This window comes from Mustela erminea, chromosome 13 (genome assembly GCF_009829155.1).
Source record: "Mustela erminea isolate mMusErm1 chromosome 13, mMusErm1.Pri, whole genome shotgun sequence".
Taxonomy (NCBI): domain Eukaryota; kingdom Metazoa; phylum Chordata; class Mammalia; order Carnivora; family Mustelidae; genus Mustela; species Mustela erminea.
Genome location: NC_045626.1, coordinates 50,165,029 through 50,178,219, shown reverse-complemented (window position 1 = coordinate 50,178,219; position 13,191 = coordinate 50,165,029). Strand labels below are relative to the sequence as shown.

The following is a 13,191-nucleotide window of genomic DNA, read 5'->3' as shown; positions in this document are numbered from 1 at the left end:
TGTCCAGCAAAGATAGAGACAAGAAAATAAGTTTAGACAAGATAATACCACCTACTATAATGTTCCATTGTTGTTAGAAAATAGTTTCCATTATGTCCTCTTTCCTGTGTATGAACTCAGGTTCAAATCACATCTCTGTTGACGGGAGAAGTTTCTTTGGCAGCAGCAGCAAACTATTCTGTAAATTATCATTTTTAAGGGTAGTCCAATTTCCCATCTCTGTCTCAAGAAATCCCTTTTTCCTTTATTCTAGGAAAAGGTATTATTGTCTTGAGGCATAAAGTAAATTCTTTTTAGTATGAAAATACAATCCTCCTTTTCTTTATCAGAATGTCAGAAACAAATGCCTAGCGCTTGAGCCTATTGCAGACTTTTGCCTGTAAGTGTATTTACATTTATTTTATCTTATGGCAGGAGCACATCTAATTTGGCATTCTTTTCTACATAGTTTTTCCTGGAGGGAGATCTAGTTTGATTTATGATGAACACTTAATTAGTAAGTTAATTTCACTTCCTATATACAGTTTGCAGCTGTCCTATTAGAGTAAGGGGGAGATGCCACAGTGAATTCTGTAAGTCCCCTGGTTATTTCAGTCACTCAAGGAGATATTTACTGTGTTCCCAAAATTATGTTGGCATTAAAGTGCAGTGCACTGGCCATGACCTCCAGGAGTTCATCTAGCTGGGAAGACAGTCATGAGCTTATAAAACAATTAAAATAAGTCAATCAGAGAAAGACAATTATCATATGATCTCACTGATCTGAGGAATCTGAGAAACAAGACAGAGGATCATAGGGGAAGCGAGAAGAAAAATGAAACAAGATGAAGCCAGAGAGGGAGACAAACCATGAGAGACTTAATCTCAGGAAACAAACTGAGGATTGCTGGAGGGGAGGGGGGTGGCAGGGATGGGGTGGCTGGGCGGTGGAGATTGGGAAGAGTCTGTGCTATGGTGAGCGCTGTGAATTGTGTAAGACTGATGAATCACAGACCTGCATCCCTGAAATAAATTATACATTATATGTTAATAAAAGAAAGAGAGAGGAAGGCAGGCAGGCAGAGCAGAGCAAAATTAGAGATCAGAAGTAATACTACAGAGAGTAAGGGTCACAAGAGACAGTGCAAGGGTGAACGTGGGAGAAATGAAGCTATGGTCACTTGAGGCTGAGGAAGAGCCCTAGAAAAAGAGGACTTGAGTTGGAGCTTACAGAATATTTAGATGGGGTAGATAGAGAATAGACATTGGGGCACAGAGGGATGGTTGGGAGATGAAAAGGAGCTTTAGCATTGTAAAGACAGATATGAATCCATCCTTCCAAAGAGGAAGGATTGAGTTGGAGAACAGAGGGAATGACTACACTGAGCTGACCAGCTACGAAGCAATGGGCAGTGGCAAGAGCAGCAGGCACCTTCCTTCATCAAAAAGCATTGCAATGAAAGACAAGAGTTCAGACTTGATCTTAGTTCCCAATCTTGTAACCATGTGAACAGTAAGGTTGAATCTGAGGTCATAGCGGGGCATCCAGTGGAAATCCTCTTGTAAACAGTTGAGGGGATACATTCAAGCCAAATCTGGATATGATGTAATCCGAAGTTGACTTCTGGATCCGCAGAATTACTGCCAGCTGGCTGCATGGTTTCTCTCAGTAATTTCATTCATCTCTCAGTCACGTGATTGGATTTTTCGGACTCTAATTATAGGATCACTCTCCTTCTAGAAGCCCTTTTGATAGAGATGTCCAACCAGAATATATAAGTAAAATAATGCTAACTATGGCCTTACTGACCTACAGGAAATACAGCGATTTTTTGAAGAACCTAATATCCATCCTGGGAGAATATATTGTTGAAATATTACTGTGTGTAGGTAGCATGACTTGTTGCTTATTTAACATGAAAAAAAAAAAATCCACCCAGTCCCAGCACACAAACATTTATACACATATCACCAAATTCTAAATCTAGGTGGCCTCAAACTTAGGGAACATTAATCTAAGGTTTTTACTTAAAACACAGATTCACTTGTTCTGGTGGAGGCCTGCAATTACATTATTAGTAATGATCTTGTAGCGGAAGAATATTCTTTGGAAAAATACTACCTTAACTCCCATGTGTTAAACTCTCTTAACCCATGTGCCTGGTTTTAGGTGTTCAATAAATATTTACTGGATTGAATCAATGTATTCACAGCCCTAATAGCAACAAAACACAATTCTTAGCTACCTAAACATATCAAGCCTTCCAAGGGAAAACTATCATTTGACTGATCCCGTAAGAGAAGATAGCAAGGTGCCATATACATGAACTTCACTTGAAGTCAGCCAATCTGGAGTTTATCGCTACTTTCTTGACAAGTCCTGCCCCCAACCAAATAAATTATTTTTCTTCATTCTTCCATTTACCACACCAGCAGCTCAATGGGGTAGGCAATTGAAGATGAAGAAGTAAAAACGTATTCAATAAAATTCAATGTAAATATGAATTGTACTGTATTTATTTTTTTTTTAATTTACTACAAATGAGATCTCTAGATAATAAGCTCCTCCCTACATGATTCTGGGCCTTAAATACTGAGCCAAGTTCTGAAGATAGTTTTTGAATCCTTGCTGATCTTTGCTCATTCTTTAATATTACTGTGACATAGTTATTGATTTATTAATTGAATGCATTAATTTTTAAGATGAAACTCTGGCAATTTAAATTAAATGGTATTTGACTTATTATAAATGATTTTCAATACATTTTTTAAGCCCAGAAATCATCAAAGACTCCAAAATAAACACAACTGAGAAATTCATGGGAATTTCATATGAAGGCTTTGCTTTAAAGTTAGGTAATATAAACTAATAAAACAAAGAATCCACAAATAACTGTTCACATTTTGTCCTTTCAAAATATATTTTTAAAGGTATTTAATTAACTCTTTGCTTGCTCATGTTCTTTTTCCTTCCACCCAAAGCACATTAATCAAAAATAGTTGTTTGTAGATCTCTAAACATATTTTAAAACTTCCAAAACTGATTATTTAAGTCATTTTTATGCAGAATTTTATCAAGAACAATTAAGTCTGAAGACTTACTTGTAAAAGAACATGTTATACTGCTATTTTAGTAGCATAACTGATAACCAGGTATTATTTCCCCAGTGGACAGTAACTTTCTGAATACTGGGCACAATGTATATATACACTAAGCGATGGAAATTTATCTAAATGGTGCATCCTAGAAGTGTTCCAACACCCATGCCTATTTATGAATTTACTATCTTCTTAGGCATCTGCATCTGAGTAGCTACTTTAAATTTTTAGTTGAATTCAGTTAACACAGCAAGCAGATATTAAAGTACAGTTTATGAAAATACATGGAAGCTTATATATTCCCAACATGAAAGATCTTATGATTGCTAAAGAAAATATAATCCTTTAAGAGATTTTAGTTATTTCCTAGATGTCTTTTTTCTCCAAACATTAGACGAAGTTACATTGTTTACAAAAATTTATTCATACAAATTTTACACACTTTATATAACAGTTATCAAAGTCCTAGTTATAGATATCATGTGTGTAATAATACTTGGTTAAGATGTTTTTTATAATCAGTTGCACACAAAATAAGAGCTCCAAGACTAACACCTACCTAAATTATCACTATATCATAAATCTGCTCCAGGTTAGTAAGGCTCTTGGCATTTCTAAAAAGTATACAAAAGATTAAACTGGGTGATCACTGTAAATGCTTGCAACTAGCCACAGGAACACTAAATTAGACTTCATAAATAAAAGGTTAACTAGAGCCCTATTTCACCACTAACAGCTGACACAAATACAGAAAACTCTGCCCATTATCCAAGAAACAAATAATTAAGACTAAAATGCAAGCCGATGTGTTGCAGCATTGTAGGGCCACTAAATAGCCATCTGTGATTCGTGGCGATTTAAAAGGCGAAGAAAGGCACTAAAGCTGCAAACTGCATCCCGTGTCACATTGCCTGAGGAGACTGCAGAATTAAAGAAAGATTGATCCCATACACAGGACTCAGGCATAGATCGAATGCCTCTGTGCTTTCAGTGTTTGCAATGTGATCTCCTGGCAGCATCCATCCCGCCTGGGAATGCAAATCCAATTCTGTTTTCTTTGATTTATGACTTCATACCGAATCAAATCCGTAAAGGAAAAGGAAAGGTCCTTTAAACTTTACAAGCTAATGTTTAATCTTTTCTTGTTCTCTTTTTCTTTTTCTCCAAAAGAATCTGTGCCTGAATTTGGGGAGTTTGGCTGGTTTGCCTGTTGTAGCTTGATCTGGTTGCTGGGTGTAGGTTCTTTTGTTTATAGAGATTACTCACATGTTCAAGGAATTGATAGGAAACAGACAGACATGCCTTCTGTAGCCAAGAAAGGATACAAGGGGGAGGTTCTCAGGGTCTGTTGGAGCTTGCTTACCTCACTCTTGACCACAAATATAAGATAGTACTCATACATATGAAGATGAGGTTTAAATGATTTATCAGTTAGTAAAACTGAGCAAAATGTGAACACTACACATTCTAATATGACAAAGGTTGGTTTTATGAAATAAATTTTACTAAGCAATAAGCCATAATGTAGAAAAATACATTTTACCTACAAACTCAATAAACAAGAAACAAAGGGTTCATATTTAGAGCATAATTACTTAGTGGTAACTACACAGGGATTCCTAAACTTTACAATAGGTACTTGCACCAAACAACAAAAAGCATTCACAAGTTTAAGAGAAGTGAGTGAAAAATGTAAACGGTACTTCAACAGTGCAAGAGGGTGAGAAAGAGTCTTCAGAAAATCACAAAAGAAAAGTGTGACTCCTACAGAGCTGGGTTCAAAGGGGAGCATCCTGGTCATTTCACAAGATGAGAAATATTGACAGCACTGGAGAAAAACACATTGTACTTTGCATCCATTTCCAATATCCAGCGCCCAAAGTCAGTCAGGCAGGGGACCTACAGTGGGACTCAGCTTACCCTCAGCGTCCCAGACCTGGGGCAGCTCCAAACCAGTCCCTCTCCAGGGTCCTCCTCTGACTGCCTTATGCTCTGCCTCTTCCAGTATACCTACATTTCCTTCACTCTGTTCCATTTGCCCTAACCTTGGAATATCGAGTTTCCTGCTAGTACAGAGAAGGGAGATTTTTCTACCAAGTCTCCCTTTTCTGTACAACCCACCAACACTTCCCCCAGGGAGTGATGTGAATTCTGGGGAGAAGCACAATTTGGATTGAGCTGTTGTTTTTATCAGGAGAATTTCCTTCTGGGCTGAGAGTCTGAAGAGAGACAAGTACACATAAAAGTAGAATCAAAGAAAGCAGAAGTACTGGAATTGCCATCCAGCGAGGGGACAAAAGGGGACAGTCCTAGTTGAGTTCAGCTGGGACTGTAGCAGCCTGCCCCAGAGACTCTCTAGAAAAGAATGCCCTTCAGCAATTCTCCCAAATCATTACCTCCAAATCTCCCTGGAGCAGGGCATCATTATGTACAGTAGCAAATGGTCAGTATTAATATCTTCAGGCCTGTCGTGGATAAAAATACTATCCTTTTAATTCCATTTTACAAAAATAGGAGTAATATTCAAAACAATGATTGTCTATTTTTCTACTTATTTTATATAAAAACATAAACAGCTCAGGCGAATTTTCAATCCTTGTGCACACTCTGTATGAACTGCTGTCTTTTATACCTATATATATTCGTAATATATATATTTGTAATATATATATATTAATAATTGGTCCACAAAGTATATCTGTGCATTCTCTAGTGCTTTGTAAAAAGAAAAAACAATATTATTATCAAAATATTCATTTAATGGCTTTACTTCATACATAAATACATGTTTGGATAGAACACATGAGCGATGACTGTTCAGTCAGTTGGGAAAGTGACTTTTCATTGTGTCAGGATTGTATACACAAGGTAGCTGATAACTCATCGCTACAAATACGCTATTCGGCGTCCTTTGTTTTTAACCCTTTGTTTATACCTTTTCCCTAGGACGGCCGCCAAGTATTTCTTGACAGCCATTTGTTTCCGGTAGCGACTGTAGCTGTCGGTGAAGATTCCGTCTGAGTGGCGCTTGGAGAGAGGCTCCGAGTCGTCCTCTGCGCCGCCGCCTAGGCTCCCACTGCAAGGAAAGGGGTCGGGAAGAGGGTGGCGGGGCGGGAGACACAGATTCAATAGCTGCGGGGAGCAGGTGGGCCCCACCCCACGCGGGAGCCTTCAGGGAAGGCACAGCTCTCATCGCCCACCGCGCCGCCTTCCTCTGCCAGTAAGCAGCTGGAGGGGAGGGCTGTGATGTAAACCCCTCATCCCGCTCTCCCCACCGAGGCTTTCCTGGCACTAAATCCTTACAGAAGGGACCCGAGATGAGGTCCGGGCCAAGGGCAGGCGTGCTTCACGCCCACCCTCTCTCCAGATGCTGCTCCTTGAGATTTGACCATCAGCGCTTTTGCGCTAAATTGTCCTGTTCATCCCTCCGACCCCCACCCCCACCCCCCCGCCAGAGAAAATAACCAAAAAGCCCCAAGAGCAACGTTGGCTGCTGCCTGGGAGTTTAACATCGATCCTGCAATTCCTAGTCAGACATGGGCACTCCTCCCTTCCGCACGCTGAGTTGAAAAACGTGATGATAATAATATAAGTCGACAGGCTGTAGGCAATATTTTTCATCACATGAATTATTCATTGCGAAAAATGTAATCTGTTTCCCCATGGGCTTTATTAAAATGTTGCCTTCTGCTCAGAGATGCTCCACGCAAGCCCTGTGCTCTGGGTTTGTCTGGCACGCGCAAGAACTGTTTGTTTCCCCGACCAAATTTGAGGATTTGTTGGTTTCGATATGAATTTACAGAAAAAGAAATGTTTGGTGTTTTTTTTTTTTTTTAAGTCACCCTTAGAAATTATAGCAAATCGTCCCGCGAAGCTCGAAGGTTTTCAGTCACTCGGGGCGGACGGAGGTGAGGCGGGGAGGGAAGGAGGCTCTCTGATTTTTCTTCGTTTTTAAATTCAAAACGGATCAAACTCCCCAGTTTCTCTGCCTTCTCCTTGCCTTTTGCCGCTCATAACTGTCTGGCCAAACTTAAGGTGCTCGATGAGAACCTCCGCCAGGGACCGCCGGCTGGCCCCGAAGACCCTGCGGCGCAGACGCACCCTCGGGCCCACGCGCACGCACGGACGCAGAAGCGGCACCGCCCACCCCGCGCGCGCTCGCACGGACACCCACCCCGGAGCGCGCGCTGTCCTGCGGCGCTTAACTCTTTCGCAAACTCTTACCCCAGGCCCTTGGCCATGAGTGTCTGCAGGTATTTCCTGGCGGACAGCTGGTCCAGTACTTTGCGGTAGGCCTTGTTAAGGATCCCTTGGGCGACATCTCTAACGGGGAGGCAAAGCGAGCGCCCAGGGTCACTGACTGTCCCCAAGAGGCAGCCCCAGGTCCCCAGCTAGGCACGCACGCGCCTCGGCGCTCCGGATGGCTGACGGGACACGCCCCGGAGGCACAGAACTCGCCGATTACTCTTTTGGGATGTTCCCGCGACTGACTGTTAGGAACGGGAGTCCCTGCAGCCCTCCGGGGATGCCAGGCATGGAGTCTGGATGGGGCGCGCACTCCCGGCCACTCCTTGGGCAACAGATCTTTGGGTCCCACGCGACCCTCATAGCCACACAGACCGGCCCGCTACTAACTTTTTGTCGCTCTCACGGGTATCAGCCAGAGAGAGGAGAGGCTTGGGGGTTTTTATGAAAAACAGCCTATTCGGTGGGCCACCACCCTTCTCCTCCCGCCCCCTCAGTCCCGGGCCGTAGCGGAGGCCGCGCGTGGTACCTCTTCTCCGCCGGGTAGTAGAGCGCGTAGGCGTCGCGCAGCGCGGAGGCGGGGCTTCCGAGGCCAGGAGGGTCGGAGTCATAGAAGTCCTGCAGCGGGTTTCCGTCCTCGTCGTACACCTCGTCCTCCGGCCTGCCGGGGTAGCCCGGGGGCAGAAGGAGTGGTCAGTACAGGTCTCTCCCCGGCTCTGCCAGGACCCCAAGAAAGGGGCTTGCACTGATCTTCCTTCATTCTAAAGATTCCCCCCACGGAGAATTGCCACTTCTTCCGGCATGGGGGAGGGGGTAGAGGTAAGGCGAAAGAAAGTACACCCAAGAGAAATTCCCTATCCCTCCTAATTGCTCTCCGACCGGTCCTCTCGCGGATAAAGGGTCAGCCTTCAGGGCCCTAGGAAGCCCAGACGTCTGTGCCGACACCCTACACCTCCCCACAGAAAAGGATCTTACCTCCCCCAGCCTCCACGGGCCTGGCTCCTGAGCCACCCCAAACAAGCAGCCACGGGCGGGGACGAGAAAGGTCTTCAGAGACAAGACTCTGGCCAACGCGAAGACCCGATAGGGGAGGCCCAGAGCAAAACAGAAGGAGGGTGGATGGGTGGGGTGTGCCGCGGCCGACTCCGCCAGCCACCCCCACCCAGCCTCTGAGCCCAGGGGAGCCCTTCCCCGCGCAGATGTAGGTCACGGAGAACCTCCGACTTCTATTTTGGGCGGGAGAGGATCTGGCAGGAACATGAATAATAGATGCCCCTAAACTTAGCCTGTTTGGCCGTGGCTCATTCTGTGGCATGTCTGCGCACACCGGTGCTCCTCGCCCAAGGAAAGTGCCAGGCACTCGGGTCTTTGAAAATTGCTGGGAGTGAAATAGGGTTTTTAGGTCCGCTAAAAAAAAAAATAGTTCGCGCTAATCTGTTAGGGATGTTGGGTCGGCGGAAAGGGAAAGGGTCAACAGGAGACCGAGAGCCAACAGGAGCGCCGCGGTCTTGAAGTCGCCCTTGCCTAGCGCCTCTATCCTTGATACAGGACGGGGAGAGATGAGCTAAAACGCAAAACCTCCTCGCTTTGGGCCGTTGGAGAGACTCGGAACGCGGCCAGGACAAGTAGCGCTCTCTAGTAGGGTTTAGAGTCGTACTTCGTTATTCTGCTCGCCTTTCCCCAATCCGTGGAGAGGTAAGGATAAGGAAAGCACATCCCTCCGTCCGCCCCACACCCAGCCCTTCCTCGGCGACGCGCCTCCTCTATAGCCCAGCTTCCCAGAGTCCCCGGGTCTTTCTGGCCACTTTTATCCCTGCCCCGTGCCCAGATGCTGGAATGCTAATACTGAAGTCAGAACCCATCTCTCCGGTCAGCGGCCGCTAACGGCGACCTTTCTTGGGCGCGGCTTGGAGAAGCAGTTTAGCCGGCAGAAGGCGCGCTCCTAGCTGCTGGGAGTCCGGAGCAAGGCGAAGCGCGGAAGCTGCGCTGCAAAGGGAGCTTCCACTCTCCGGCGACCACCCCGGGACTTTGGGGTTGCTTAAGGAACCTGGCAGTGCCAACCGATTGAAACCAGGGGCTAAGATAAAAGCCAGGGTTACTCCAGCCTCGGGCTAGCAAGGTTGTCCTGGTCCTACCTGCCTGCCGGCTTTCTCTCCCTCCTTCCTTTCATGCGTTTCATCCGTTTCTCCCCCTTCCTTTCAGACTCATTCTTGTCCTTCCTTCTCTCAAAACGCTTTTCCTCAACCATACCCGGCCAACACTCCCCCTCCCCAAGACAGTTTGAGACTCAAATTGCAGTTGGAAAACGTATCACTTGAGAGAAAGCTCTTCCAGGGGAAAGAATTCGAATTGAAGTGAAAGGGAGATCAGAGGAGAGAGAGGGAGACCCCGCCCCGAGAGTCCAGAACAAGCTGTAACAAAGCGAAGTCCACGGGAGCTTCACGCTCAAGCCTCTCCAACCTGGCTGCGGGCACCAGAGAAGTAGTTCTCCTAACTCAAGCTAAGAATAGGGAAAAGAAGTCAATCTCCCGGCCGGGCCCTGCCCCCTACCGCGGGCGGGGCTGGGGGAGGGGAGGTTTCTCCAGCCCGCTGAAGCTCCCTTGCTCTACCCGGGGTCCTTGGCGGCTGCGGGCTGGGGGAGGGGCGCTGAGCCGCAGTGGAGCCTGCCCCAACCTTGCACGGAGCCGGGGCCAAGGACCCAAGGCCGGACCTAGGCTGACAGCGGCGTACTGGGAGCCAGTGGGGAGACCATCATAGCCGGGACCGCGGAACTGCAGGAGGACAACCACGAAGAAGTGTTAGGGGAAGCTAAGCCTCAGCTCAGCCCAGGCGGCCAGCACCTACCTGATTCCAGGGAACCGGAGTCCTGCGGCGGCAGGTGAGCAGTAGACACTGCTGTGCATTATTATCCCATAGACCAGGAGGGCCAGCCTCGCTCCGCTACACATGGCCATTCTGCGCAGAAGGGGAAAGAGGGCACACAGCTGTCAGAACGCCCCTGCCCTTTCACCCGCCAACCCCAAGAAACTCCCCGAAGTAGGGGAGGGACAGAGCAAAGCACCGGTTGAAAACCGCTGAATGACAGCCCGTGCGCGCCCTGCCACTTCCCTCTCGCTATAGTTAGAAAAACATATATATGTATATACCTAGTGCCCGCTTAACTCGCCAAACCTGGTGCGGAGGAAAGCTAACTCGTCCCCTGATGCTGGTGAAAGAATCAGCAGTCAAACAAGTCGTTTGATTTGGTAAGATATTTTCCCCCTTACCATTCAACTCTTACCACTGCTAGGAGAGGGTTTGTTGCCAAGTAGGACGGCGGGCAAAGGGCTCCTCCAAGTTTCTGCGCTGGAGTCACAACCCAAGAGGCACCACCGTCTGGCGTTTAGTGTCTGAGAAGCCGCAGGAAAGAGCAGGAGCAGCAGGAGGAGCTGGAGGACTTGTTTGCTGAGGCCGGTATTCTGTTCAAAAGTTTGCAGACGCACGGAACTAGGAGGAAGCGTGACACCGAGGCAAGGGGGCGAGGAGAGAGATGGGGAAGGAAGAAAGAGGAGGCGAGGAGCTGAAGTGGGGGTTGGAGACAAAGGGGTCTAAGTCCACCAGGAGAAAGAACTAAGTGATTAAGGAAAAGAGGTAAAGTCAAAGAAGTAGAGAAGGAAGAGGGAGGGCCCCGGGCTCGGCAGGCGTCTGTTGCAACCGCCTGGTCAGGCAGTTGTGCAAGTCGGCAGCGCCTTCTCTGCTGTGAGGTCCCCCTGGCTGCGTCTGAAGCTGCGGCTTCTGCTGCTGGTGCTGCCGGTGGTTACAGAGGTGACCGGCCCTCTGCTCCTATTTATATGTGCAGTTACCAGAAATCTATCTGAACGTGGATTTAGAAGAGCCTTCTTTGTCAACATCTGTCTGCCTATGGCCTTTAAGTACAGAATATTTTGTTGCACTGTTGCGCTCCGATTTTTATTCATGGAATGACTTCCTTTTTTTTTTTTTTTTCCCAGTCACGTAATGATCGGGTATCAGAAAAAGACGTCAGCATCCTAGTCCCTCAAGGAACATATTAACTATTCTGTGCTGTCCTCTTGGATGATAAGATCCGGAGTCATCGACTTCTCATAAACACCTTTCACTCATACAATCCAATTTTTAAGAAGTGCAATTATTTTGATGGTTTTCAGTTTTAGCCATTTCTCAAGAATGGGTAAAGAATTCATAGAATCTAGAGGATGGTGAAAGTTATGTTTTTAATTATGTCCATACAATTTCTCTTTACTCTTCATCAAGCCCCAGCAATCAGAGCTCTGGTCTCTGGAATTAAGCACCATCAACCTCTCCTATTAATAAATTTAATTTAGATCTCCTAATTTCTTGCGTATGTTCTTTTAGATAGACAATTAAATGTGGAAGTCGTTTTGTTTTTAAAGGGAAGTCTTGGAGGATTTTCAGTAAATCGCTAATGAGTCTGGCTGTCGTTGACAGTCTGGCTATGAGTAGATTGATTAGGGTTAAAGCTGCATCCGGTGGGTGGCCTGTGGAGCTGTCCAAGCTCTGAGTGCTGAACTCTGGTCGCAGATGCTACAAACATTGAAAATTACCATTGGTTTAATTTTTCACCCGAGCCTCTAAATCTGAAGATTTGGTGCTGATACTATTAATGTAACAATTCACTGTCCAAGTCTCCCCACTGTTCAGATACGTTCCCCCTTTGCAGTATCCATGAATGCCCTTAATGCTGAGAACAGTCAGACCCTGCCTAAATTTGAGTAAAGAGCTTTCTGTTTCCTGTTAGTCCTGGTTTGTAGATCTCTAGGTGGCCTATTTGAACACCTTCACACTTTCTTGGCTTTTACTGATTTCAAAGATTGAAACTGTGAAGTTGTACTTTCCACAGAAATTGAAATTTTAAGAATTTGGGAGTGAGAAATACATTATTCTCCTTTATTTACAACTTGGGTTCTGTTTGGAGAAATACAGACAGATTGGGAAAGCGTGAGGATTCCCAGTACAAGTTTACTTGCTGAGGGTTTCTAACGGGAATCCCTCCACTGGGAACCGTTAATTTTTTTTTAGCTGAAAATGACGTGGGAAGAGGAAAGCAATAAGAGAAGACTACAGCCACCCGGAGGCTTTCAAGCCCCTGGGCAATTTAAGAAGATTCCTAAATTTCTACTCCAGTAAGAGAAAATCCAGCCTATTTCTTTTTATTGCTTAGAGGAAATAGAACCATCAATAATCATTAGTGTGCATTTTAATTATTTGGGTCTTAAACAAAACTTAGAGGAAATGGCAACTTGGTGGGAATATGTCCTATTATAATTTGGAGCTAACTTTTAAATAAGCTATATTAGTTTTGCATGCTTTTTCTAAGACAAAATTATGTTTCTCATTCAAAATTTCCTTAACTACTTTCTTATTTGAGATCTAATATTCCCGTCAAGAAGACAAAAGTTTTGCTCATTCCTGGTCATGAATTAGAAGCTACTCGCTTCATTTTACCTTTTTCCTGGGGATACTCCAGATTGCCTGCCTGCAATAAAGCTATGAACCACAACTACTTAGGGATGTATCTCTTTGTCTCTAGTGCATATGTTCACCTTTTTATGTTGCAATGTTTACATGCATATGTTCCATGCTCAGCTCTGCCTCTGGAGTAAATTCGCACACAAAGAGCCCTCGGTGAACACGACCAACCGGATAATCAAGCAGGGACGTCTTTCTTACTAAAGCACCCAAAGCTATTACCGACTGTGACTTTTCTGTCTTCCTCCTTGCTTCGCGTCAAAGGTGAACCCGATTAAAATCCTTACTCTTCCCTCCCACGCGAATTCCGAAATGAGTTCAATCTGTAGAAATATTTGAAAATTTCCAAGACTCCCTGCA

At 45.5% G+C, this 13,191-nt stretch overlaps 1 protein-coding gene across 3 annotated transcripts; it reads right to left on the bottom strand.

The window, feature by feature from the left end:
* Positions 1-2,771: 2,771 nt before the first annotated feature.
* On the bottom strand, positions 2,772-11,292 carry ADCYAP1 (adenylate cyclase activating polypeptide 1). 3 transcript variants are annotated; one of them, XM_032311044.1, is made up of 5 exons: positions 10,590-11,292; positions 10,168-10,278; positions 7,853-7,984; positions 7,303-7,401; positions 2,772-6,154 (listed from the first exon to the last, which is right to left on the bottom strand). In XM_032311044.1, the coding sequence occupies exons 2-5, from the start codon at positions 10,275-10,277 to the stop codon at positions 5,965-5,967; spliced, it is 531 nt and encodes a 176-aa protein (XP_032166935.1). In that variant the 5' UTR covers position 10,278; positions 10,590-11,292; the 3' UTR covers positions 2,772-5,964. The 3 variants fall into 3 exon arrangements, with proteins under 3 accessions (XP_032166935.1, XP_032166932.1, XP_032166934.1); XM_032311041.1 differs by having other exon boundaries at positions 10,604-11,291; XM_032311043.1 differs by lacking the exon at positions 10,590-11,292 and having other exon boundaries at positions 10,168-10,353.
* Positions 11,293-13,191: the final 1,899 nt, after the last annotated feature.

Bases quoted from the DNA above. Each gene is read 5' to 3' on its own strand.
- ADCYAP1 (XM_032311044.1), bottom strand. From the start codon at position 10,277: ATGGCCATGTGTAGCGGAGCGAGGCTGGCCCTCCTGGTCTATGGGATA. The intron at 7,402-7,852 runs GTACCACGCGCG...CCTCCCCGTTAG, and splicing joins TACTACCCGGCGGAGAAGAG to AGATGTCGCCCAAGGGATCC. The intron at 6,155-7,302 runs GTAAGAGTTTGC...CTTTCCTTGCAG, and splicing joins CTCATGGCCAAGGGCCTGGG to TGGGAGCCTAGGCGGCGGCG.